The 25,895-nt window shown below is 38.5% G+C and overlaps 1 protein-coding gene across 1 annotated transcript in view; it reads left to right on the top strand.

Annotated features, from left to right (window-relative positions):
- Positions 1 to 25,895, top strand: part of GALNTL6 (polypeptide N-acetylgalactosaminyltransferase like 6) — a 389,307-nt gene that overhangs the window by 143,640 nt on the left and 219,772 nt on the right. Inside the window, exons 2-3 of the mRNA XM_088533045.1 lie at positions 3,326 to 3,434; positions 23,733 to 23,871. Coding sequence (XP_088389171.1) covers positions 3,326 to 3,434; positions 23,733 to 23,871 — 248 coding nt within the window. The remainder of the gene's footprint in view (positions 1 to 3,325; positions 3,435 to 23,732; positions 23,872 to 25,895) is intronic.

Here is a 25,895-nt window from a genome sequence, read left to right as displayed (position 1 = left end):
TGCTTGATTGCCAGCTAGAAATGCTATAGAAACAGGGGCTTTTCCAATCATCGTTGTCTGGAACAAGAAGGCACATAAGCATGCGGAAATGGAAGTAAAAGATGGAGGGTTTTTTAGCAATTTTAAAACATGCTCCAGTAATTCTATTTAAAAGTCTTTTAAAATGTAATTTGTTGGGTATAGGCATGGGTAAAGTGAAGGGAACAGTTTTCTCAAGTGCTTCGGTATCTTGTTAGGCAATGCAGCGACATTAAAAAGGGAGAAAATCCCTTTAGATGCTGACAAGGGAGAAATTTTATTGAGGGACTAAGGGCAGCCCCAGCAGAATTCTCACTGCAAAACTGGCTCTTTCCAGCAGTGCGCTGCAACTTGCCAAACCACTATTTGTGTGAAAAGACTTTTGCTCTGCTGTAGGTCAGCAGAGGAGTGATAGACAGTCACAAGACTCAAGTTCATCCTGCTTTTGATAGTTTCACTAGCCTTGAATTGCTGGGATCAATGGTTCACACAGCTGCAGTTTAGTTTGGCTGAAGTCTTCTTTCGGTGCCTGACCTTCGAGAGAGTCAGTGGCCTGTTTCAGAGTGGACAATTAGGGAATTTGGGCTCCAGAATACTGTCTAATTCTGTTGCAGCCTGTGGTAGTGCTTCTGATTTTGAGGATGAAGCTGTTAACATTTCCAGAATATTAGCATTGTTGGAACCCCAAAAATGTTTAATTTTAGAGTTCATTTCAAGACCATGAAAAGTTAGGTGTTTTGATAATGTGCTTAACCTCAATTTTTCATTTTCAGTTGTTAACCTATGGCTCACATGAATTTCTCTTTATATACATAAAATAAATATACATATATTTAAATTATAAAACAAAATCTGAACTTTTTACTCGAAATATCTCTGTAAAGATTGTGAAAATAAGTTTTTAGAGCTCCTTCAGCCTTCTCTTGGTGCTCCTCAAGATACATCAGATGTGGTGAAGTAAATGATTTCAGTGAAAGAGAAACAGACTTTCATAGCTGTTCTTAAAGTAAGTGAGAATAGATGCATGAAAAGTTGTAGATGAACATGTCATTTTCCCACTTAAGCTTGAATCTTTCCTTTTAAACTGACTAAGCTTGCATGGTACCAATAGCTCCCTAAAGTTTCTAGGGATACATTGGAAAAATTAATTAGTGAAATATGATGAAGAGGGGGTGATGCAGAATGGATTGCATGTCAGTGATATGTAACATATGTTTTGCGGCCTTAACATGAAGATGTTAGGCACACTGGCAGAATGAATCAGGTATTTTTCAGTAGTGCGGGGATTAATCAGGCAGCACTGAGAATGCATCGTCTTGGTCTGAACATCGGAGGTCCACAGAAATATGGGTGGACCCTAGGCAGAGTTTTTCAGCATGGATTTCTGTCAGCCAGGATCCGTGGCTTCCCTTGCCATGCCAGGCATTCCTGTCTCACCAGGACCACTGAATACCATCCAGTTTTGTGCTGCCAGTTGTGTAAAGTAGGGAAGAGAGGATGGACAAGTCCAGCACCTTTAAAGTTAATGAATTTCAAATGGGAAGTTAAGAGAATTGCTCTTACAGAAGCATAACTTTCATAGCACTTTCCATACTTTGCAGAAGGCTGATCCACTGCTCCTTCCCTGGAAGAGCTTTTGAAGCGTGTTTTCACACACCCTTTGAACTTGCTTAATAACATTTGTGTTATGCATTATACATGATCTTTTCTTTTGTATGACTTGCCGTAATAAAGCTACAATTAACAGAACTAGAATTTTCATGTTAGTCCTAAGTGGCAGTGAATCACTTCTTTATGGCATGGTATGGTCAATCATCTTGTTTGTTTGTCAATATTTCCCCTGGCTTTTTTTTTTTTTTTTTTTTTTCCTCCTGATTGGGTATTTGGGAAAAGCCCAACGTTATTTAAAACACTCCTGTAATTTTGTACTATTTCTTTCAGATTTTTTTTTCACTTTTAATGTTTCAATACCTTACTTTGTATAAATTGCTAGCATTCAGCAGTGGGGAGAAAAAAAACGGAAAGTGTGAAAAAAAGTTTTAAAATTCTGGAAGGGTAACTTTGCTGTAGTAGCCAAAGGCAGAGATGCAACTCTGATACTAACACTGTTTAGCAAAACTGCTTTGCTCTTGCGACAGAGATCTTGCAAAAGGATCTGAAAGAATTGCTTTAAGTGGCTTTACTTTGTGATCTACTCTAATGCATAGGGATGTTTGGGTGTTCTTTAGTTGAGAACATGTGATATAGCATAGTATCAGAGTGTCTTAAATAAAAACATTAACTAAAATAGTGATCCTATATGCATTTTTTAAATTGGCATAATGGCACTTTGGGAGCGATCCCTGTTTATTCTTGGCTAATCTGTCGATGTGCCTTTTGCAAAAAGGACTTGGTAGAAATCCTTGCATCTCTTTTCAAAAAGTGTTGAAGCATTTCTTGTCACTTGTCATACTTGCTCATCATGATTCATCTTATGTTGCTCCTGATCTTTGCAAGCACAAGCATTTGAGATAGCGCTGGGAGCAAAGGAGGCTTTATATCACATTTCCTGCTGCACAAGTCTGAAATTTGCCAGATAGACCTCAAAATAAACTAGAAGTTGCTGCAAATTTATTTAGTTTCCTATGTTTCCAGAAGCCTTCTGTTGGATATTCTTGCATTTAAGCTACTTGGAGCTTTCCCCAAGAAATCGGAGTATGGAATAGGGAAGTACCCTCACCCACATGCATGTTCATTCTCTCTTGGGCTCTCTCTCCTTGCCTCAAAGACAAGTTACAGGATTTGAAAGTGCCTTAAGGAACTCCTACAATATATTTGTGCTGTCCCTCTGCTGCAAAGAGCCTGGCTTTATGTGAGTAAATAACTTGCCACTGGCTATTACAGAAGAAACAAAACTGCAGAAGAACACTGAAAGTTCCTGAATAACTGGAACTCTATTTTTTGCACAAATTATTGTCTAGGAAAGAGAGTTACTTCAAATTGAAGGATGAGGCATTTTTGACAGCCTCTTCTGTTTTGGTGGTTCGTTGGTTCGTTTAACTTCCCTAAGCTCCTTGCCAAGTAGTCATAGCAAGACATTTCTGTAAAGAGAAATGTTAAGCATGAGGTGTTTGACATATTCCCACTATTTAGTCAAGAAATATATGCATGGTTTTCTTGCAGTATTTAGAACAATACCTTCAGTTTCCACAAACAAGCTTCAATATTTACACTGGAGTTTTGCTCATTTGTGTCATCTTATAAATGTTGTTCTGTTATGCTACAAACCATACATACATATTTATTATGATTTTTTTTTTTTTAACAGACACTTCCATTGGGGATGGGAGATGGACAGCTCTTTACCTGGACAGATGGCTTGAAAAGGAAGGACTGGCATGATTATGAAAGCATTCAAAAAGATGCTATGCGTTCAGGTATACTGAAGTTCAGAGCAAATTTAAGTGTGTTACTCATTATTTTCCCCGTGATTTTTTTTTTCTTGTAGTCGCACAAAGCATTTGTGATTCTTGTAGTGTCTCATAATGTTCTGAAATGAGGGGGGACATACTAAGCACAAAATGCGTCAACACATTAATAGCTATATATTGATTGTACCAGGAAATGGCAAAATAATTTCTTACATTTTTCATTTTGTGATCAGTTCTTATCTTGTAACCAAATGTAAGGAAAAGTGCTGCAGTTTTCAAACAAAGGGAGGTATGTTAATGCTGAAGTTGCGCTGTCCTGAAATTGATAGATAAAATCCAAGCCTAATACCTGTAAGTTTCAAAAATATCCAAGGTTATATTAAGGACAATTTTGACCATATTACTGTTGTCCAATTCCTGTCCTCTAGTCTTGCCTACCATAAAGCTACTTTACTTCACTCTGACAGTCCAAAAGTATTTGGAAATGGGAGCAAATTCTATTTACAGATGCATTAAGGTCTGCTTTGTTGCAGGTAGTAGTGGAATTTTAATATAATAGCTGGTCAAATATACTTAAATAATGAAATTATCTTAACTGCAAGAAAATTTTCTTCCTGTCCTTCATGTCATATGTTTGCAGTCTTCCCTTTCTCGTGCCCGTGTTCAGATTTGAGTCATTCTCTTCTAATTTATAACTATTCAGCATAAGAATTAAATTAAAAGGAAGGAAGGGAAACAGCAGTCAAATTGCACTTTAATCAGTGTCTGAAAGTCATTATTTTACAAAGGCCAATCTACTGTTGTAAAATAAATTATGCTGTCTCGATCCAAATGTCAGAAGACAGTCAACACCTCCCCAATATGCTTCTGCAGCTGAATTCAGTCGACAGCTTCATAATACTTGTTAAGTACTTAATTTTGCAAGGTTCTGAAACAGTAAAATATATCAAGTGCAGGTAATTTTGTAAATTTCTTTCTCTGCTGAATTTATCCCATTCTCTTCTGAATCTTTTAGGTCACTGATCAAAAAAGCCTCCTCTTCCTTCCTATGTGTTCTGAGGGAGATGCGAAAGGGGAAGGGTGGGTGAAATTATCCCAGGCAATTTAAGAGCTGTCAGATCAATGTTGATTTTATTGCAAATCACTAAGTGTAGGATGTCGGATGGGTAAGAGAGAATCCACGACGTGGAGGCGACGTGTGCAGAAACATGTACATAGGCAGGGAGTATCCCAAGCTTGTTGGTTAGAAGGGAATGCTTGTGCCTTGCTCCCACAATGATCTTTTGGAAATGCACTTGTAATTACATTGTAGTATGTAGTATAGATGCAATATATTTTGAGAAATAAACAATAATATTTAATCTTATGTGATGGCTTGCTGTGCCTGTGTAATAGTACCGTGTTCTAGACTGTGGAGTCCCCAGAGTTATTAGCAAACAATATTTTGTGCCTCTCTATTTCCTAGTCCTACTCCTGATATTATGACTATGGCAGTATGCCCTAACGTATGTGGCCATTTTTTTCAAGTAAGCTTCTATTCTTATAAATAATAATAAATTATACTTACTTATTTATGTTTTTATTAGCTTCCTTTTGATAGTGCCTGCTGAATTTGAGCATGTAAGAAATCTTTTTAATGACTTCTAAGTAGTAGTCATTATTATTCATTAGGCTAAATTAACTTTTAATGATTTTTTTTTCCGCTTTGAAAAATCACAATATAGTAAATGCAAAAGCACGGCAAGAGTATTTCAGTGCACTCGTTTGGGATATGTGATAAAATTTCTGTCCCTAATAGCAGAGCAGAATTTAGCTGAAATAAACGTTTGGTCAAAAATTGCCTGGAGAATAAGCTCTACAATCCAAAGGCATGGAAATAGCAGTAAGGAACTCTCTTCTCAGGAGATTACAGAAAAAGAAAAAAGCAAATTAGAAAAAGGTGAGATCATTTTAGAATTCAGTTTATCTCTTTTTCTGTAAATAATACAATTTCCTAAGTACTGGGAACGTGAATTTCAGAAATGAAATGAGGGAGAGGTGCTAGATTTCTTTTGCAATGTCAAATTTTTTGACTCTCTTAGCTTCACCAGACCAAAGCATATGTTCCTTAGCTGGAATGGTCTTTCCTTTAGGAAAACATTCAGTCCTCCAAAAGCTAAACAGATAAGCTGTTTGCAAGAAATAGCAGAAAGTAAGTAACATTTCTACTTATATCAAGTATTCTACGTCATCCATGTCTTGGTTCCGACCTGCCATGCAGTCTGGCATAAAAATGCTGACGCGAGAGGACTAATCTGTCAATAGATTGTTTGTCTCAAATTCAATTCAGAATCAAATATGTATTTATGCTGTTTCTAACATTAATTCATATTCTGTTAGCTTAGTGGTAGTACCTGAGAAGGATCTTAACACCGGACTGGCAAGGCCTTACATGTGAAAGCTCTTCATGTAGCAGAAACATAAATAAAATTCAAGGACTCTTGCTGAGGCTTCACTAGCTGGTGCTAGCCTTTCAGTTTCTTGCTGAAATTTGAAATTTGCTAGTGGCAAGCACTCTTCAAAGGCCAGTTTCTTCTAGCTGTATTTATTTGCTGATGCTTTGTTTGGGTGGAAAATATCCTTGTCTGGTTTCCACCTGAAGAAACAAAGGGGCCTTGTCTCTAATATGACACTGTGAAATGTATTCATGATGCATTTTTCTTGGGAGGAGATGTTCTCTTTTGGAAAATACTTACTCCTGGCAGAAAATACGTGCTTAATGTGACCTTAGACTGAAAGGAAAGAAATTTACACAATATTGGTAAAAGAAGTATTAAATAAATCAATTTAGCTCATGTCTCCACACTTCTAAAAAGCAGTATGTCTTTGTTCAACTCAGGAAAATGTCTTACATTTGTCTTCCATCATGTTGAAATCATCAGAATGTTTAGTGCTTTTCCAAGAACTTCCTCGGTTTCTTTTTGCTTCAAAGAACTTGGTTAGAACTTTATTTTAGAAATTACATGAAGCGAGTAAAAGATAACCAAAATAAAAAGATTTTTTTCTTTGACAAGAAAACAGAAAATCATTTATTCACATGTGCCTGCTGCTGAGCTAACACATACCGAGCTGCTGAAACTCACCAGGCAGCCAAGCAGCACAGGATGAACCTGGCCCAGGAGTTGAGTCTTGCTATACTGGAGAGGGTTTCCCCCTAGTTTTCTTTATTGACAAAGACTGTAATAGAAAACAAAACAAACAGGCCCGAGGCACAAGACTTAAAAATAACAGTGCTGGTTTGTGCACTTGGGTTGAAGTTGTTCTAAAAGGCTAGCAAAGGTGCACCCCTGCTCTGCATGTGTAAATCAGCTGATGGGTGACGTTTCCTCTGCTATTGGAAGCAAAGGCTGCAAGGATGCACTGTCCATTTAGGAAATTTATTACCTGCTTTTTTTTTTTTTCTTTAAATACTCTAATAAATAACCTTTCACATAGATAGATTTTTCATCTATGCCTATTGCCATTGTAGGTATCACATATTTAGAAATTTTCTGACTGGCAGGTCAATATAATTTTTTGACCACTACTTTTCTGTAGAATCATTTTGGCAATTAATTGTTTATATTGTGTATACTATGTTTTATGTTTAGTATTGCTTTTGTATGACTTTGTAAAAGCATTGGAATGTCCTCCCTAGCAGTGATTATTTTATATTTTTGCTTGCACCATATCTCTTATTTTTTATGCAGTTACAATATGTTTCAGTCTTTTTCAATGGAACTAATACTTCCAAAGTAGTTCTAAGAATTTTAGTTGCTTGATTTTCACATGGGAATCTCGTTGCATAATTGTTATGCTGATGACAGAGCATAGAATTAGACAATTATTTGCCAGTTACCCAAACCTTAATCTACTCAAGTTTAGAAAGGTACATTTAATGTTTCATATTAAATAGCACAGAATAGTACAGAATAGACTATGCGAAACCAAAATTATTTCATTCAGTCATCCCAATCACATACATTTTTCTCCGAATATTGCTGTTTCATTACCTGAAAACCAGTCATTAAAATATGAAAGAGAGGAATGTGAAAGATTACCCTAAAAAGTCATTCCTGACTAAACGGTTTTGGTAGACAGTTTTGATAAGAGAGGAAAAATAGAAATTTAATTGCTTCCATTTTGTGAAATAATGCAGTAAGTCAGTTGGATATTACCGTGGAGGGAGAGTGAACAGAATAAGCTTATCCAAGAAGCTGACTTCATTGCAGCTGATATCTCGTGGCATCTTTTTGACAAGATATCAGCATTTAAACTAAGTGCAGTTCCTATTAATTTGTTTTCCTGTGAGAACCCAGCTGAGGAGTAGATGACATGCCTTGATGAAGAATATGCGTAATTTACATGTTAAAAAAAAAAAAGAAACTGTAAACAAATGCAAATCTTACATCTGTCATCATTTTGTTAAGGCAAATAGTAAACATTCTTATCTGTGTTTTGGGAGCATTATTGTCTTCAGCTCAGAGGTGTAAGTGCACCCTAGGTAAACACAGCTTTTTTATTATTTTCTTAGTAGCCCAGCTAGCTACTGGAATGTGTAACAGTCCTGTTACAACAATGCAGGTTTAGTGAGAGTGGTGTAAATCTACCTGGATCTCTGCATAGAGATCCTGGATGGATCATGGGCCCAGATGCTGAAGCTGTGATGTTGCCATTTGTTCATTACTGACCTGGCAATTCTCTTCATATTATCAGAGATTTTCCTAGTTTCTTCCTGGTGCCCTGGGAAGGATTCTGTAGAGAAAGGTCTAGCAAGATTGTCGCCTCAGGAGTGAGACAACTGGTGTGGAGCCAATGACTTCTGAATTTCCAGGCTTTTCTGTGCAGTCTAAGATCCCTGAATGCTCTCATGAGGTGTGAGAATTCCAGGAGAGAGCCAAGAGGGCCCTACTTCAACAGCATCCTTGAGGAGACAGTCTGTTTATTCCCAGGCTATCTGAATCCTGGGTAGTGAGACTGTGAGTCCTAGGGAATCAGTCAATTCCAGTATTCCTCCATTTCCAAAACTTATTATATCTCATTGCTTCAAAAGATCTCAACTATACATGCTCATCGTTATGAGTAGCGTTAATGATGGATTACAGTCCTTCTCCGATAAAAGGAGTGTTTCAAATATTTAATTCTTAGGCTTTAAAAGAAACACAGATTGAACATTTATACTTGAATATGGTGCTATTTCTGATCATAAAAAGCTCTTTTTAAGTACAAGTGATATCTTGATAGCTTTTTTCCATCATAAAATACTGCAAAGGAGAAATGGGAGGAACTGGAAAATGAGAACTTTCCTGCTGAGCAAAACTAATGGAAAAACAAAAAATAAGGTTTCATGTCAGAGTACTTTTTGACCAGTTCTGCCCATAAGATTAAAAGCAAATGATATAGACATATCTCATGCTTTAAGTGCTGTTGTCTTTCGGTTTTAGTTTGGATTTCATGTTGTTATGGAAAGAGGACTTTTCAAATGACTCTTCATTCATAGAACATGTTCTTTCACTAATAATGCTGCTTTTTCCCCCCTATCTTGCAATGTTTTGAAGATGTTTAGCCGTGCTTTTGACTGCTTGCCTGTGCACCACATGATTATGTTCTATGAGAGTCACAGAAAATTCAGTGTAATTGAAAGCTAATTTCTGAGAATGGTGACTGCTGAACAGCTGTGTTTATAATAAGCACTAAACATTTTTTTTAAAAAAAAATCTTTGTTTTCAAAAGAAATTGCTTCAAAAATTGGTCAAGTGACTTAAAAATATTGACAGTCATTTTTTTTTCAGTGTTTGACTACCGAGCCATTTTATTACAGTGTGCAAATAAGATCTCATAGGAGAAACCTCTTAGAATAAACTGTATCACCTGGTTATCCTCGCAGTTCTTGTGCCATTTGCACAGTCTTTGCTTCTATTTATTTATTTAAATAGCAAATGGAAGGAAGAAATTAAAGTTATAATTCTTTCCTGTACACTCTTTACCTTTCTGCTCCTTCAAAATATTATCTTGACTGAGAGAGACCATTTAAATATGTTAGACCTTTACGTGTCAGAGTGGGCTCATTTCACACAGATTAGTTTTCCAGAGGTGAATCACAAAAAAGGCTAATAAGATGCCTCTCCTCTAGAACCAGAGAGGCGACGCAGGCAGATGGCAACAGTTTTCATGTGTATATACACATCTGGGAATCATAGACCCATAGTGTTCTTAAAACTGTGGTGATACTCTTGCATCGGATATTTGCCAACTCTTAGAACATGTTTGTGTTTTTAAGTAATAGCTAAAAGGGATTTCAGTTTGCCCGGGCTCTTGATTCTGTTTTACACACATTGCACATATCTTTTAGGAACTTTGGCCAAGGTATACAAAGCTACTGATGCTTGCAGGTGCTTTTTGCACTGCTATTCCAGAGCAGCCTCCTAAAGGTTTTCACCTTTAGGAGTTTTCACTGATCCCGAAGCCTGGTGTGTAAAGTGGAGAAGGAAGAGTCTTCAGAGAACAAGTTATCCAAGCCAATCCCGTCACCCTCCTCCAATCCCATCATCCTGCTTTCCTGCTCTCACAAAATCCCATTGTGTGTTCTGGATATCAAATCCTTTGAGTCATTCTCCAAGAACTCTTTAGTTGAGGGGCTAATTCAGTATTGTCACGCAAAAATTAAGCCTCCAAATGAATAACATCTTTCTTCATTGGTTTTACTTTATTTTGTTCTAGCTCTTATTAAAGCAGTTATACTGGGCAAAAATCCAAACTTCTGATGCTTCAGAAGGAAGGATGAAAGCTGTGAGGTATCAAGGTTCTAGAGGGCAGGTATTTTAATTAGCTATTACTAACCAGTAAGTTAAGGTACTTGCTAACGTAACTGCCCCTGCATTTTGGCATTTAAATGACTTTTTTCCCACCCTGTTTGTACAACCATCAACTTTTTAGTGTTGGTGACAAACTATGATAGTGGGTGAGTTTTTTTGTTTAGTTTTCTTTTTGTTTTCCTGTTTCTGAATATTCTCAACTTTTACATAGAAGTCAGGAAGCCTTGACTGGTTTTTGGCAATGTCATATACTTAAATAATATGTTTTGTTTTTATATTTTTATTTAGTGGATAATAATAATACATCTCAAAAATGCTAATAAGAGTAAAGGGAAAACAAGGATGGATTTTTGGCTACAGTTTTAGCTGACCGGCACAGCTCAGTTGAGACATTTGAGGGAAGGATAGTTCCATAGTTGTAAGAACTGAATTCGTGAGCTAAACCTGTCGGTGAGAATCCTTGAGGGCAGCTGTCTCACTAACACCTTGGTGAACGGTTTTTGTTTTGTTCATGGGTTTTGTTTTGGGGTTTTCCGTTTGTTTGCTTCCTTTGAAAAAAGTAAAGAAGCAGATTGGAAGTTTTCTCATTGCTTAATGCAAAACTTAAATGTTACATGTAGGAATTTTATTTGTACGTTTATTTTAGCAAAAATTCTTAAAGACATCCTCTTGAAGGGCAGATAAGCTGAAGTGTACTTCATATATTTTTTGCATGCCATCAAGCTGATGATGTACTGCAAAGGAAGTGAGCTCGTTACTGGTGATTTCTGTCAGCTTCAAGGCTGATTTTAGGGATAGCATAATGAATTTTGGAAAATGTATTCTGAACATATGAATGAAAAACAGAAGAATCAAGAGTCAATAATTAGAATAGTTTTATCTTGGTATATCGAAATCTGAAAAAATTTCAAGATGTTGAAATTTTATACAGAAAGTCTTCCACAAATTGGAGCATAAAGTCTTCTTCCATTTTAAATCCTCCATTGCAGTTTCGCTCAACTGTAGCTATAGTGTTTCAGTATAACTGATTTTCTTTTAAAATGCAGATGTTTTCCTTTCTGCAGCTGCTTAGTTACAAAGCAGCCAGGGTATGGATTCTCCTTTGTTTTATAGGAAAGCTGTTAGCACTGACAAATGTTACTGTTTTTCATTCTGTCAGGGCAGCAAATAGTCATTTTTCTAAAGCATGTCCTGTGATAGGGTTAATGATCTGTTACTAGTTTAGCTTCTTTTGTTCATCCAGTACTTAAAAAAGTATTTTAGTTTTACTATATGAAGAAACCCTTATGGATCAAAATCATATGCAGGAATATGAACATTTTTTGCCAGATCTGCTTTTCTCATCTGCAAAATCATTGTCTTTTATTGCTTTCTAAAGGAGGAGCATTTGTTGTGCCACTGAAGTAGCTTCCTAATGAGTTTGTCATTGTGAAATGCAGGGGCAGATCTGAGATAATTTGGTATTTGTTATTGTTACTCTATCCAAAATTAATATCTAAGGATGTTAAGGACAACATTGTGTTTTTCACTTTAACTTGGAAAAATTCTAGTCACCTAATGCTCAGGATGGTCCAAGAACTAATCCATCTGAGCAACTAAGTATCTGTCTCCTGTGAAACCTGATAGTGAGCCAGAAACTTTGTGCTGGTGCACATCCCTTCCCCTGAGGTGTGTGATCTCAGAAGTGCCAGAACAGTGTTGATACTTTCAGGCATTGCAGCTTTCGTGGTTTATTCTTAGATTGCAGATGTTAGAGGAAAGAGATGGCTGCTGTTCACCTCATTGTTATTTATCGTTTAATTGATTTAGTTAGTAGCACAGTGGCCGGACTGTTAAGTGGGCATCTCTGTGTGGTAGAGAAGGTGCTTTGGGATGAGGAAGAGTAGGTATTGTATAGAACCAGCCATGACAGTGCTGTGCACGTTGATCTGCCTGATGCACTGCTCTGCACATGGTAATTCCTCTGATCAGGCACTGCGGTTAAAATGCACGTCATGTCGTGCGCTTCCCCGGAAAGCAGGCGAGCTCATTCAGCTTCTTCCTCGGTTAGATGTCATTTCAGTGCCTCTTCACCACGAAGGGAGTAGAGTTTCAAAAAGGAGGCTGGAAGGAAGAGCTTCAAGAAGAAATATCGGACACTTTTTCTAGGAAATCATCTCCCATCCTGTTCCCAAAGTTACAACTCATTAGACCATCCCTCCCACCACTCAATGAAGAGCTGAGCTCTCTCTCATTAAGAGGAGTCATTAAAGGCTATTCCTTTGAGATATGGCCGGTGATGGTTTATTGTAGATAATCTATTAATCCTCCTTCCTGTGGAATGCTGCAGTTACCAGGGTAAAACACTGACATTTTTCTTTCTGATCATGAAACTCTCGCTTGTTCTATTCTGCTACATGTGTCCTCTTTGGAGTGTCTGACTGCATACGCAGGGCAGATATGGAATTTTGGAATATTGAATAATGACTGTCAGGTGTTAAGAATAAACTTGTGGACTTGAAAACACGAATTTGTTTTAAGTAGTAAATATATTCCTGGTTATTATTCAAAGACATGATGTCGAACATTAATTAAGAATAATTTTCTGCTTGATTATCTGCTAAGTTTTAGTAGAAATTAGAAGATGCCATGGTAGCATGTGTGAGAATCTTGAGGTTTATCAGTTTAATACTTCGGTACGTAGCAGTGGTGAAGCTGTCTGGTGGGAACTGCACTATACACAAGCAATGAAAATACATAACTAGCGTCACTGAAATCCTCATTTGGGGAATTGTGTGTCTAATAAGTCAATCCTAAACTATAGTACTTATTACTGAAGTACCATAATTATTATTGAAGATACAAAAGTAAAGTATTTTATTCACTATTTTCAAGTTTTAAACTTACTGAGCTTTGACATTGCTTCCAATTCTTCCTCCATGTTTATAAGGAAAAAACACATGATCGACCATGGCAATGAGTGCAATCTGCTTCTGCTTATCATCAGTGGTTAAATTCTAAACAGGTATATTACTATGCCAAATGCTATATGAAAGGCCCCATTTTCCAAATGAATGGAATGTTCATAAAGTGCATTTTCTTTTTGCCTATAATCCTGTTTACTTGGAAGAGTTTTGTGTTTATTAATTTCCTCAGTATAGTGATCTCCCTGCAGGATCAGGACAGCTGGGGCTGTAGAGAGCTGCAATAAACTCAAATTTTTATCTGACATGATGAATTATGGGTTTAAGTTTTGTTTGCTTTCTTCTGCACCCTCCTCATGTTACTCTGGAAGTACTTCAGAGGCTTAGAAAGTCCATGGAAGTAGATTGTTAAATGTAAAAAGACATTCAGATATTTGTTTTATTTACTAGCTGCTTCTGATCTGCCAGTTAATTACTCTGCCAAACCCAGGTCAGTAAGTGTTTACACAAATTTGTCACAAAATTCATTTCTGCGCAGCACTGACACATTTTCAAAACCTGAAATTCACATTTCTCTTAGAGCACTCAGTAAGATTAATAATCCTTTACCTTTCCATTGAAGCTGAAGTTTGAATGCCAATAATGGGATTAAATCCAATAGGAGTTTTGAAATTAAACTGGAGGTGGAGTACTGACATAGTTGGAAATGTGCAGAGGGCAGTGTGTAGCCCGAGCCATTTGCAGCCACTTTGTGTTGTGTATTTTCACAGGACCTTGCAATGTTGCTTTGAACTGTTTCAAAATGTTAGTACTTGAGAAAATATAGTGAGATTTGAATTATTAGATTAAGCATCTGTGAAAACACTTCCTATAATTTAATGTGTTGAATGCAGAGATGGCTTTAGGATAATTATAGTACCTTTGCATTGTTGAGGGAGGATTGTCTATTTATTTAACTAGATAATTAAGTGGATACTCAGCTGCAGTGCTTATTAAGCTAATTATTATCTGGGAACTATGGCACTGTATTTTAGAATGCTATACCTCCCCGTGGTCCTGAATGAGCACTCAAATGCTTATTTGATGCAATGACCCGAGGGATTTATCTTCATGGCCCTGAATTTGCAAACTGTGCTTGCTTACCCGTTCTCTGCTCGGCTTTCCAGAAACCCTGTTACTGAATCACTCCTTCAAGACCTGCCTCAAACTGTAGCTGGGAACTTGTGCCGTTTCCCATATGGAAGAACGGGTAGAGCTTGTACCCCCACGCGCGGCGCTGCCCGCGGTCGGGCTCGTACGTGAGGGCCGTTTCCCCAGGGGATTCGGGCCGCGCCGCGGTGCTTTCCATGAAACGCTGCACAGTTTCCCACTGTGGAGTAATGCACAGCTGAGGAAGCACCAGTCAGTCGTCTTTGTGCACCAGCCACTAAACCAGCTTCTAGAGCCAGTTTAGGCTGAAATCATGCAAAGCAGAAAACAAAAAAAAAAAATGAAAAGCTCATAGTAATAGATGTATTCTGTTGCACATACTGATAATTTTCCTGTGCCAGTATTAAATGAGGCACGCTTAGAACACATCTTTAAAGGCACGTGGCAAGGGAAGGCTGCTAGAAGTTGATCACTTAGTGTTTGTGGGCTTCTGAAAGCTCTGCCTGTGCAACTGTAACTTTGCATTAAGTTAATGGAGCTGTTTAGTTCCTGTATGTACCATGTCAGTAACAGTTCTGTTAGAGCTTTTGCAAGAGATCAGCTTAGGCGTGTATATTAATTTTAGTAGACCCCGGTACTAGGCAGTATTAAAATGCTTTTCTTGAGGTAGTTTGTGAGAATTCAGTTATTTAAACAGTGAAACAAACAGCTCTAGACTGCTGGAATTTCTTCAGATAATCTGGTTACGCAGTGGATTCTTTTTTTTCCCCTTGCAGATCATTCAGTTACTAAAGCAAACTGCGAATCCTCTTTTTGTGGCTGAGCTGAGTTGTGTTTCCCACACGGTTGCTCATTCAGTGTTTGCACAGCCTGGCTCTGATGAACGGTGTGCTGCCAGTCCATGCTGCTGTTGAACGCAAAGAGCGTTTCCGTGGCTGTGGCGTTTGGTGATAAGCGGTTGGACCGAGCAGAAGAGGTGCAGCGCGTCCCTCGGCGCCCGCGCCGCGATCGCATCCCGCGCGGCGCTGCTCGGGATGCTGCTGCTCTGCTCTAGTGATAGAGCAACCCCTATCAAAACAGCGTGTTTTGCTTATCTCGCCTTGTACACTGCGGCATGCTAAATACCCTGGACATACCCAACAGCATTTTTTTTTTTAATCTAGTGTTATTAAAGTGAGAAAAGGGCTAGACTCGGCCCTTTACCTTTCCAAGTCATTGTAGTGCTTGCAGCAAGCATTCCAAGCCGTAGAGATTTTTTTAAAGAAATACTGCTACTTATTTTGTGAAGAGCCTTCCGCCAACACGCTTTTCGCAGATGATGTTCTGTAATCCTTGTGCTGGACTGCAGCTATGCAGCACTTTAAAGTACATCATGAAGTGAGGCCGTCTCTATAAACACATGAATAGTTCTGCTTGTTGGCAACTGAGCTGTAAGCAAAGCTTCTTTCAGCTCAACTGTTTGCTCTAAATAATCATCTTAAACCAACAAGGACAACCAGGGTCCGAAGGGATGCGGATCTCTCATGTTGCCTGCGTGCTGCATGTACTGGATCCTGTGTACATCAATTGACTGATAGCTTAAAAAGGCAAAACTGACCTGACCTTCTATAACACATAGGCAATAAGACTTGGGAATTAATTATTGACTGAGGCAGGATACATGTTGAAGATGCAGCACACTGGCTTGATTTGAAAGAACAATAATAAAATGAGTGCTATAAAAGCTGCCTTAAGCAGAGATGGGCTCGCTCCAGTTGTTAGCTCGACCCTGTTCCTTTTGGGCTACACACAACTGCCAGCAACAGGGGTCAGGCTGCAATTCAAAGTGCTGGCTAATAAAATGCATAAATATCTGGGAGAACTGAGTTCAAGAGCACTGAGCTCAATTTGATCCTTGCAAATACCTTTGCTCAGCAAACAGAGAACGAACAATTACAGGTGAGTTTATTTATCTTTAGTAAAACATAAAGCATAATCATTATTTTGCAGTTCTCTGTGACAAAGCCAGCTGACTGCTCTCCAGTGCTGCATAAAGCTTCACTTGCTGCCCGGAGCTGCTAAATCCTGCGGTGTGGTAAGGCCCAGATGAAGCAGCCGGTGCTCGTGGGGCCGAGCTGGAGCTCCTTGCCGTCTGCAGCCGCTGCCGCTCGCGCTCCCCGCTTGCACCGCGGCGTCCGCGCCTGCCCCGGCTCCTCGCTGCCCTTCTTGGGAGCAGCTTCCCTTGTTGCAGCTCCTGGGAAGAGTGCGCGAAGCTCTTGGCACTAGCACATCCTTGGGGTATGGAGGAGCCTCCCACCAGCTGCTCCCACCTCACGGGCTCTTTACCATCCCCTGCCGTTCTTTTCTCTCCCGTGTCTCGAGGCAGGAATTGTGATGTCAGATTAGCATGAGCACCCACCTCAGGACTATTTTGCATATGGAAACTTAGTTGAATACAAATAGAAACCTCTGTTACATATATATTATTATATATTTATGAAATATGTACTCATTTAACAATGTGTCGTTCAGGGTTTAATTGACAGCAGTTTTGTTTTTCTCAGTTGTACAAGATTTGATTCCCACTGTCTCCATAGTGCTATGGAGCAACCTTTTATATTCCTTAGACCTTGACGATTATGTAATAAATCGTTAAAAATACCATAGGACTTACAGCTATGTTTTTTTTTTTAAGCTGTTAGGTAGAGTAGCAAAAGTAAAAATAATAGGCCTTTTTGATCCCAATTTCAGTGATCTGAAATTAATAGAACTGCTTGCCTGTAAATTAGGCTTGTAAGGTTATTAACTAGTAGTATACACTGAGAACACTGGGAAAAGTATGAGAGAACAGTGATAAATACATTTTGATTTCTACAGAAGTCAATATATTGGAGTTTCTCTTGAGTCCTACTGACTTTGAGGAAAAACATAATTCTAGCAATTCATCCCCAAACTTTCTCCTCTTAGAGATCATGGAAATTTCAGGCTCATCAGCCTCACTAGATAACCAAAGTTGCAGGGAGGCACATGTGTGTCTGCTTGACTGTTCATGGCCTCCACAGCTCTTCGGAAAACCTACTCCATGGTTTTACTACTTTTACTCCTAGGAGGGGGGCGGGGAAAAAAAGGCCATAATATCCATAAACATCTATATATAAATGTACATGTATGTACATGTATATGTATGTGTGTGTGTTCATATGCATTTTTTTTCCCTCTGGGTAGTCCTGTTTGAGAAAAAGGCATGTGCAGTTTTACATTTGTCATCTCATAGCAAGTGAGTAAAGTAGCCTCCATTGTGCATTTTTTGACCTACAATCTACACACACATTTAGTGAAAATGAATATAAATATGCAAAACCACAACTGGCACTTGTTCAAAGCAAGCAGTATCTTCTCTAGCATGAAAGGACAAAATGATTTCATAAAAATAACTTGTTTTCTCCCATGCCTGCAACAGTCCTTGTCTAGACTCTTGAGCTAATTTTATATAGATAAAAAGATTCATACCCATGTCTTCTGAAGTTTTCAAAGTACATCAGGGTTCTCTTTTCTTCTTTGCTCTTTGATACAAAATAAGTGAGTACTGGCTATTTTACAAATAAAGTCCGTATGTCCATACAAACATCAGTCAAATGAGTGCTAATAAGAGCTGTATAGAAAGATGAGAACCCATAAATCTTATTCATCTTCATTTCTTTCTTGATATTTATGTTTTAAAGTATTTTGTTGTGTGGTTGTTTTGTTTTTCGGTTGGGTTTTTTTTCTGGGGAGGTGGGAGAAAGGAAGTGGGAAGGAGGGTGAGGGGAGAGAGACATCCCAGTGTGTTTAGCTTTTTCAGCCTTTCTCAAGCAGTAAGTAGAATGCAAATAATTGTGTTCCTCTTAGTAGAAAACATGGCTTTTAACTGTGTATAAGTTGCCTTTTCAAAGCCTCATCTGGAAACTCTCCATGAAAATGCAACGCAAATGTGAGATGCTGAGGATAAGCGATTCTGTGCAACATCAGGCTGGCACGATTGTTTTCTGGACTCTTCCTTGCTGTAACCAGAATCTGGTACTTGTGGTGCAGAGGGGAAAACCAAAAGCAGAGGAGGTGCTCGGTGGCGTCATGGTGTGGTGCAGGGTGCGCTTGGAACAGCAGCGAGCTGCCTGCATTAGCTGTGGGCAGCTTGGGGCTGAATCTGCTCCGTCTTCAAGGGGGCTCTAGCAAGGAGTGAGGATGATCTGGAGCTGCAAGGCCACGCCAGGGCTAGTGGGTGTCTGCTGCTCCAGCAGCCTCAGATTTTGATTTGTGAACAGGATGAGAACTCCACGAAGCAGAGATAACTGTAGGAAAAGCTAAGACATTTCCCGTCAATAAAAGAGATCCTACTTCATGCACTTATCAAATCACTTCTCTATTCAATCTAATTTAACTACTGTATTAGCAGAACTACCCCTGAGGATAGTGAGAATGAATGATACAGAAAAGCCTTTGATTTAAGAAAGAAAATGATTATTATTTTTTTCTGAGCCCTCAAATTGGACTCTCCTTCTCCAAAGGGCAAAATATGGTGGCAGTCTGAACTGATAATGGACCATGTTATATTTATTAATCAAAATAAAATGAAATCCATCTCCATACACAAAATGGCTAACTTGCATTCAGCTGTGGTATTGAAGCGCATATTTAAACAGAATTTTGACTTTTTTAATGCAGATGGCTTTTCTAATCTTAAAATAAAGAAGATGCATTGGGGAAATTCAGAAATGATGTAAAATGTACTTTGAACACAAAGATTGTTTTGAACACAGTTTTTGCATCCCTAGGCCAATCACACACTGACTATCAGGGAACATAAAAGACTGCTCTGTAGAACTTATTTGGTAAGAAGCAGGAAGATTGTGTCTAATTCAGAGGATGTCTTTATTCAGCCTATGATCTTCATTCCCCTTTTTACTCCCTACTTTTGAAGGGGCTTGGGGAGCTGGTATGGGGCTGCATTCATTTTGGATGTGTTCCCCTCTCTACATGCGCTAAGCAATGTGGTCACTGCACCCCACAGGATTTCAGCTTTATATTAAAATACTGCCTTAGTCTATAGCTACTTAGTTGTCTCCCCATAAGAACTTTTCAGGACAAAATGGGGCTCTGAGTTTGTGAGATGTGTGTAGCCAGCATCGTACTGGATTCTGAGTAGAATATTTTAAGGGTATTGAACACATGTGATGTTAGGGTTTTATTTGGTTTTATTTTTTAATGGCAGAATTATGTCCTAAATCCTAAATACCTGGAGGCCTGGTAAGCAAGAATACTCTCATGTTTTTAGGTTCATGTATTAAAATAAAACCTATTAATTTAGTAAAGCTTTTAAACACATGGAGAATTCTCATTCTCTATTACCTTAACGTTAGATCAGGCTTAAATTAAATGGAGTCCTTAAGTATTTTCATGAATGATAGCCTTGCTTTGGTGTGGCCATAGAGTTTAACCTTAACAAATGGACAACAGCCAGTATAAACAGTAAAGAAATCAAATTTGTACACAATCCTTTCCCGTAGATAGTGACCGGATTACGTTCACTACTCCTTCGGTGTCTGTGCAGAGATGTTAAGCAATTGCTTAACCTCCGTTACCTTACGTGGCCAAGTGATTGTTTTTCACCATGCCCGTACAAATATAAATGATGTCTGGCGAGAGGGGAGGGAGGAGGCTGCAGTCATGTGTTCTCTTGGTTGTTATGATTTCATCAAGCAGAATCCTCTGTCCGCTGCTTGCACAAGTAGTGCAGTACTCTACTCTTGCATGCTCAACTTGGTTTACAGCTGATAAATTCTACCAACTCTTACTCTGTTCTCTTTATAATTATTGGCAACTTCACTAATGTGGCTGATCCAGAGCTATTTTTCTGCTGTCAATATTTGTACTGAGTATGCAACATTTTTGTTTTTTTCTGTCTCATCCTATTCCCTTTCTGTCACTGCTGAAGAAGAAGGCCTGTTCTCCCTCTGCTCTATATTCATCATAAAATGAAGATGTTTTTATCTGGGTGTCCTTAATCTATCGGTTATCACAAGCTATCAAGCATAAAAGTTAAATCCTTCAGGGTGTATATGGTAACTAAGGTGTAGTAATGTCATATCAGCTGTACTTCACTAGTTTAATACTGACTTTCTAAGTTCTCAATTTCTCTTCCTCGAAGGCTGCTCAACAAGTGCCTGTTTTAACCTGAGTTCTGGAGAAATAGGCCGAGTCCTTTCCAGCTGGATGTGGTAGAGGGGAGGTGATGGTAGCTAACCAGGAGCAGCTGCAGGGTGAGAACATGAACAAGAGAGCTGGGGCAAAGCCCTAGTGGGTCCCAGAGCCCCTGAGCCTGGTTAATGCTCTGAGTGTGTAGCCCACCAGGCAGCTTGTGCTGCACCTCGTGAACCAAGTTACTAGTGTGTTTGTTAAGACAGTTTTGGACCATAATATAACAAAGGTCTTATCTTTTCCTGAATTGCTCTAGGAAAATAAACAATGATATCCAAATCATACATTTTTGTATATATGTAATAAGCCCTTATTTTGGCTCTGTACAGTAATAATGCTCCATACTAATGAGGCAATGGGGAATCTAACTCTGAAAGTGTTTATGCTGAAAGTACTTGTTTTCCAGTTTATTTTTTTAGTAGGGGTGCATTGGGGAAAAATAGGCATCTCCTGAACAAAATAACAGACTCCTTCAGTAAAATGCACACTCCTGATACAGAGTGAAAGAGAATTATATCATAAAAAACATGTATGAACAATAGCCTGACTTACCATACCATATAATTTCCATTATACCAGTAACTACCTGGATAAATTGTATTATAAGTAAATTTAAAAGGTTGCTTTTGGTGTACTTGGGTAAGATATATGCTGAAACAGAGGGGCTAGAATTTCTATAATATCTTGGGGGTTGAGTTTATTAGCTTATAGTTGCTGTATTATGGAATAGATTTGATATAAGTGCACCCTTGTATTTTGAGTAGTACTCTGAATCATCAGCTGCTCTTTTATTATTATGGTTCCTCCCCATATTTAGTATGGAATTCATAAGAGATTCATGTAGAATTAGAGTCTCAGATTTCATATTATGTTAGCTTTAGAATCTGGTAAATGCATTTCAGGCATGTTAAACTAAAAATGACAAGATACATTTTAGTAATGAAATAACATAAGTAAATAATACTTCATTACACGAGCTGATTTTTTTTTCCTTGTAAGTAGTGTTAAATATTTTCATTAAGACTTAAAAAGTTGTAATTATATATACAAAATTTGGGGTTAAAAATAAATATTTTATCTGAAGCTGAGTGACTGCAGCATCTTCAATTGCAAATGCTGTGTTTTTAATGTATTTATGTGTGCAGTGTGACCTACTTGGAGCATTAAAGAGGCCTGTGGGTTTTTGTGGGTGCCCCTGGGTGTTTCTCTGAGCTTTCTTCCTCCTTCCCTCTTGCAGCTGCTCCTGATGAGCTGGGGATCAGGTGGCTGCTACTTATTAGATGCAGGTGGGAAGTTGTCTCTCTCTAAAAGTGGTTAGGTAAGGGAGGTATTTTCTTAAGACTAGTCCTGTAGAGAAGGGAACAGAGAGTTTAAAAACTGATCACTAGATGTAAAGCAAGGTGTAACCTCTGGAGGACCTGACAGGCACGTGGGGCTTAACAACTTTCAGCATTTTATCTTTTGCAAGAACGAGGAGAAGTGGAGATGTCTGTGCTTTGACGCTCTGTGGAGTGGTGGTGGCTGTTCTTGCTCCCTGACTGCAAGGGATAGAGGTGTCATTGCTGCAGGTGGGTGTCGAGCGAGTGACGTGACAGGCAGTGAGAAGTAGCTCAGGAATGAAAAGTTGGAATGAAAAACCTGTGCTTTGCCAGGGAGCAAAACAGATGATTTCTTTGGGGAAGTGGAGTGATTGGTTTCTGAAGTGCCAAGTGCATCTGGCTGGGCCCGCGGAGTGCGATGGTATTTAAGGAGCCCAGAGCAAAACATTTGGTTTCATTGCAGTTTGTCCTAAAAGCTGAACAGCCTAAACTTCAACACTAAAGCTGCTTTTGGAAATGGTGAATGTTGGAGAGTGCTCTGCCTTCTAAAAAGTAGAGAAACTGAGTAATCAGCCAAAAGAGGTAGTGCTGAGACTAAGTCTTCAGCTCCTGATTTTGCTACTAAAGATTGATTCTGATGCAAAGGGTCTTATTTAGCTTAATTTACAATTTGAAATTTTAATGTAAAACAAGGCTGTGAGCTGAGTGTGTCTGGGAAAAAGGAAAGACAGGTGAGTTGGGTGAATTCAAAGGGACTTCTGAGGCCTCTTTCATTTGTATTTTTTATTTTATTTGGTTTTTTAAATCCGCTTCGTATTTTTGTATTAGAAGTCATAGAGACGTTGCTTTACTGATGAGATACTTTACTATGGACCATTTGAGGTAGAACAGAAACAGCAAACAGAGTGTTTTGGTTCTCCCTTTCCATTTTATTTAAAGCATTATAACAATATAACATCATACAGTGCATACAAGAAACTATTGGTAATGGCTGAACTGTTTATCCTGATATCAGAGATTAAGATGTGTGCCTAAATACGAAGGAGTCTAGGGTTCAAATCTAGTATTCCTTGGAACTGTATTTGAAGAGTTATTAAAGAGAAGTTTAATGTCATTGTTCCTCCTCTATTAAGAGTCCTAACCTCCATCTTGTTTAGTAAATCTAGCTCTTTCATGTCAAAGCTATACTTTCTTATACCATGGTGGGTGCAGAATTTAAAATTCAAAAAAAAGCCCAACCCAATAAATACATTCATTTATTTTTATTTATTTTATTTTTTAATCTTTCCATTATTTAAATGTGTCCTCTGTTGTTTCTGAAAGAAACAAACAAAAAGTGAAAAAGGTTAGTGGCACTACATGGAAAAGGAGCTTGTAATAGAGTCTGGATTCGATCAATAGCTGTTTTCTGTTATCCGCACAAGGTAATTTTACCTACCTGCCAAGGCTTACCTGAGGAAATATGACCACAGAGAACAACTTTTGTTTGTTTGCTCCCAAAGCAGAGCTGATGCTAAGTTTCTGTTCTGAGCTTGCTCTGGAACAGGGTGTCTAGCACACGCTCCGCGCCTCTCCTGCATTCTGGAGAGAGAATGAACCCTCCAAAGAAAGACTTGCGAGAGGAACCCTGCTCCTTTTTCTGACACTTCTGCAGCCCGTTCTCTAAACTCTGTGCTAATGCATCCTAAGAATGTCCTAAGAAGATCAGAGCAGACCTTGATCTTTCTGTTGGGCATTTGCGGCTGAAGAAAACGCAGGAAACTTGTTAGAGCTCTTCCGATTACGTATACCAATTCAAGTTCAGACTGACTTTGTTTTGTTCTTTCTGCCTGGTTTTGTTGCTGTTGCTATCAATTTGAGGCAAATAATTGTTTCCTTTCACTGTAGGGAAAGGTGAACATGGAAAACCCTACCCGCTTACAGAGGAAGACCATGATGATTCTGCTTACAGGGAAAATGGCTTCAACATATTTGTTAGCAACAACATAGCACTGGAGCGATCCCTGCCAGACATCCGACATCCTAAGTACGTAAATTGTCTCATGGACTGTATCACTGCACCTTTTTTTTTTTTTTATCCTTTTTTTGTTTGTTTTGTTTTTTTTCTGTCTCTAAATAACTTCTTTTCCTAGAAAGGCGAGCAGGAACCCTCCAATCCAGCATGAGAAGAGACCATATCATTAAATGGGAAATAACAAATCTGACACCATTATTAAATCATTAAATCATTTGCCTTTTAAGCTGGACAGTGATCTTACTAATAACTCATTTAAGATTAGAGAAGGCTGCCTTTGACTACAGAAGAATTTTCGTTACATTTCTAGATAGAGACTTGTTAGGAAGGGATAATTTATCATATACCTTTCTTCATTTGGATCTCATTTGATAATAGCTGCAACCCTTTAGGCTGGGCAGGACAGTGACAACTTATGTAATGCCACAGATTAGACTTCTGGACCAGGATCACTGAAGTGTTCCTTTTGATTTTGTTACAGAAAAAGTAAAGATCTTCTAACTGCTTTCAGCTTTTGTTACAGAAAAAGCGATTCTAATGGCTGAGACCTAATGGTAGCTTAGTGTTTATATAAAACAAAATGATGAGTCTTGAGATGTACGTGACAAACAGAAATTAAAAATAGTGAAGGCTCTTTAAATTGCTAAGAAAGTATCGTTCCTTAACAGTAGTAATAGTCTAAAGGAAACGGGGCAAAGAGAGATTGTCCCAGTAAATAACCAGCAAGTTAAATATGATTCCTGCAGTTATTAAGTGCAGCTTCTTTTCATGTGGCTCAGCGATACAAAGAGTAAACCTCTCTTTCGGAAGCAAGGAAGGGCATGTGCGCCCTCCAGCTCTCAAGATTGCTGTTCATCTTCTGAGCTCTGTGGATACGGACGATTCTGTGTCTCTTCCAATGTGATGTTTTTTCCCCATCTTTTAACTGAGTGTAGTAGACCCAACTTTATAATTATATTGTATTTGCAGTAAAATGAAAGCCTTGTGGTCTTTGTGATTAACCTTCTCCTAAATTCATTTATTTGCATGAGATCGCTGATATGCCACATAGTAGGAAGACTTTTATTTACTTTTACTTCCTCACTTCCTCTGTTTTTTTCAGCAGAGAAGCTTGTGGGGGAACTTCTTAGGAGGAAAAGGGAATTCACTTCAGGATAGTGATCAAACTAATTGTCTCCATAATTAACATTGAAATTTGCCTGGAACACATTTCCCTTTATTATATGCTGCTTCGGTTTAAGAAATCTAGTCACTCATTTTCCTATAACCTTGGTCATGTCACTTAACCTTTAGCATTTACTGAAGTCTTCAGAGAAATGAATGAAACTGGAGTATCTGGTGGGAGTTATTGATTGGTATGGGGATGAGGAGAAATAGCATGGAAACGGACCCTCTGTGTTCCATTGTATGTGAGACTTATGAATTATTATGGCCTTTCCAAGGAATAGGATTTAAAAGTTAGCATAATCAGTCTTCAAAAAAAAATCCACAGAGGAGGAATTAACCCAAAAACATTAAAAAATTATTATTTTGTTGTTTTCTGTTTGCTCCAAATACCATGCTACATTGTTTTGAGAAAACAGTTTGTATGTTTATTTATTTGCATATCTTAGCACATATTTATTCAAAGAACCATGTACTTTTCCCCTAAACTGTATCCTTTTGGCTTACCTTCTGATTGGCCAAGTTTTACCTAGATTGCCTGAAACTATTTATAGTAATTTACGCTGGTGAAGAGTGCCTCCGGGAAGTCTGAGTTTGAACATATGTTAAATGATGTCAAATTATATTCTTGGCAAAATAAATATGCTTAGCAAGTTTTCTTCTCTACTGGCAAGAGTGCTGCAAACCGTCACTAAACGTAAAGGGAGGCCGACGTGTCCATCTTGCCGTGGCGGTTTTGCCAGGATGTTTTCTGTCGGGATGTTCAGGGAAGTCTGGTTTAGCTGGAGCGCTGTGTGAGCTGACTCGTGTCAGGCTCCTTTAGCCCTGCCTGTGCTAAGCACCGTGCTTCCTTACACGAGTAGTCCATGAGT

The sequence above is a fragment of the Tinamus guttatus genome, unplaced genomic scaffold (genome assembly GCF_059628265.1).
Source record: "Tinamus guttatus ecotype Peru unplaced genomic scaffold, ASM5962826v1 Tinamus_guttatus_pri_ptg000476l, whole genome shotgun sequence".
NCBI classification, from domain to species: Eukaryota; Metazoa; Chordata; class Aves; order Tinamiformes; family Tinamidae; genus Tinamus; species Tinamus guttatus.
This window is presented reverse-complemented; position numbering and strand designations above follow the sequence as displayed.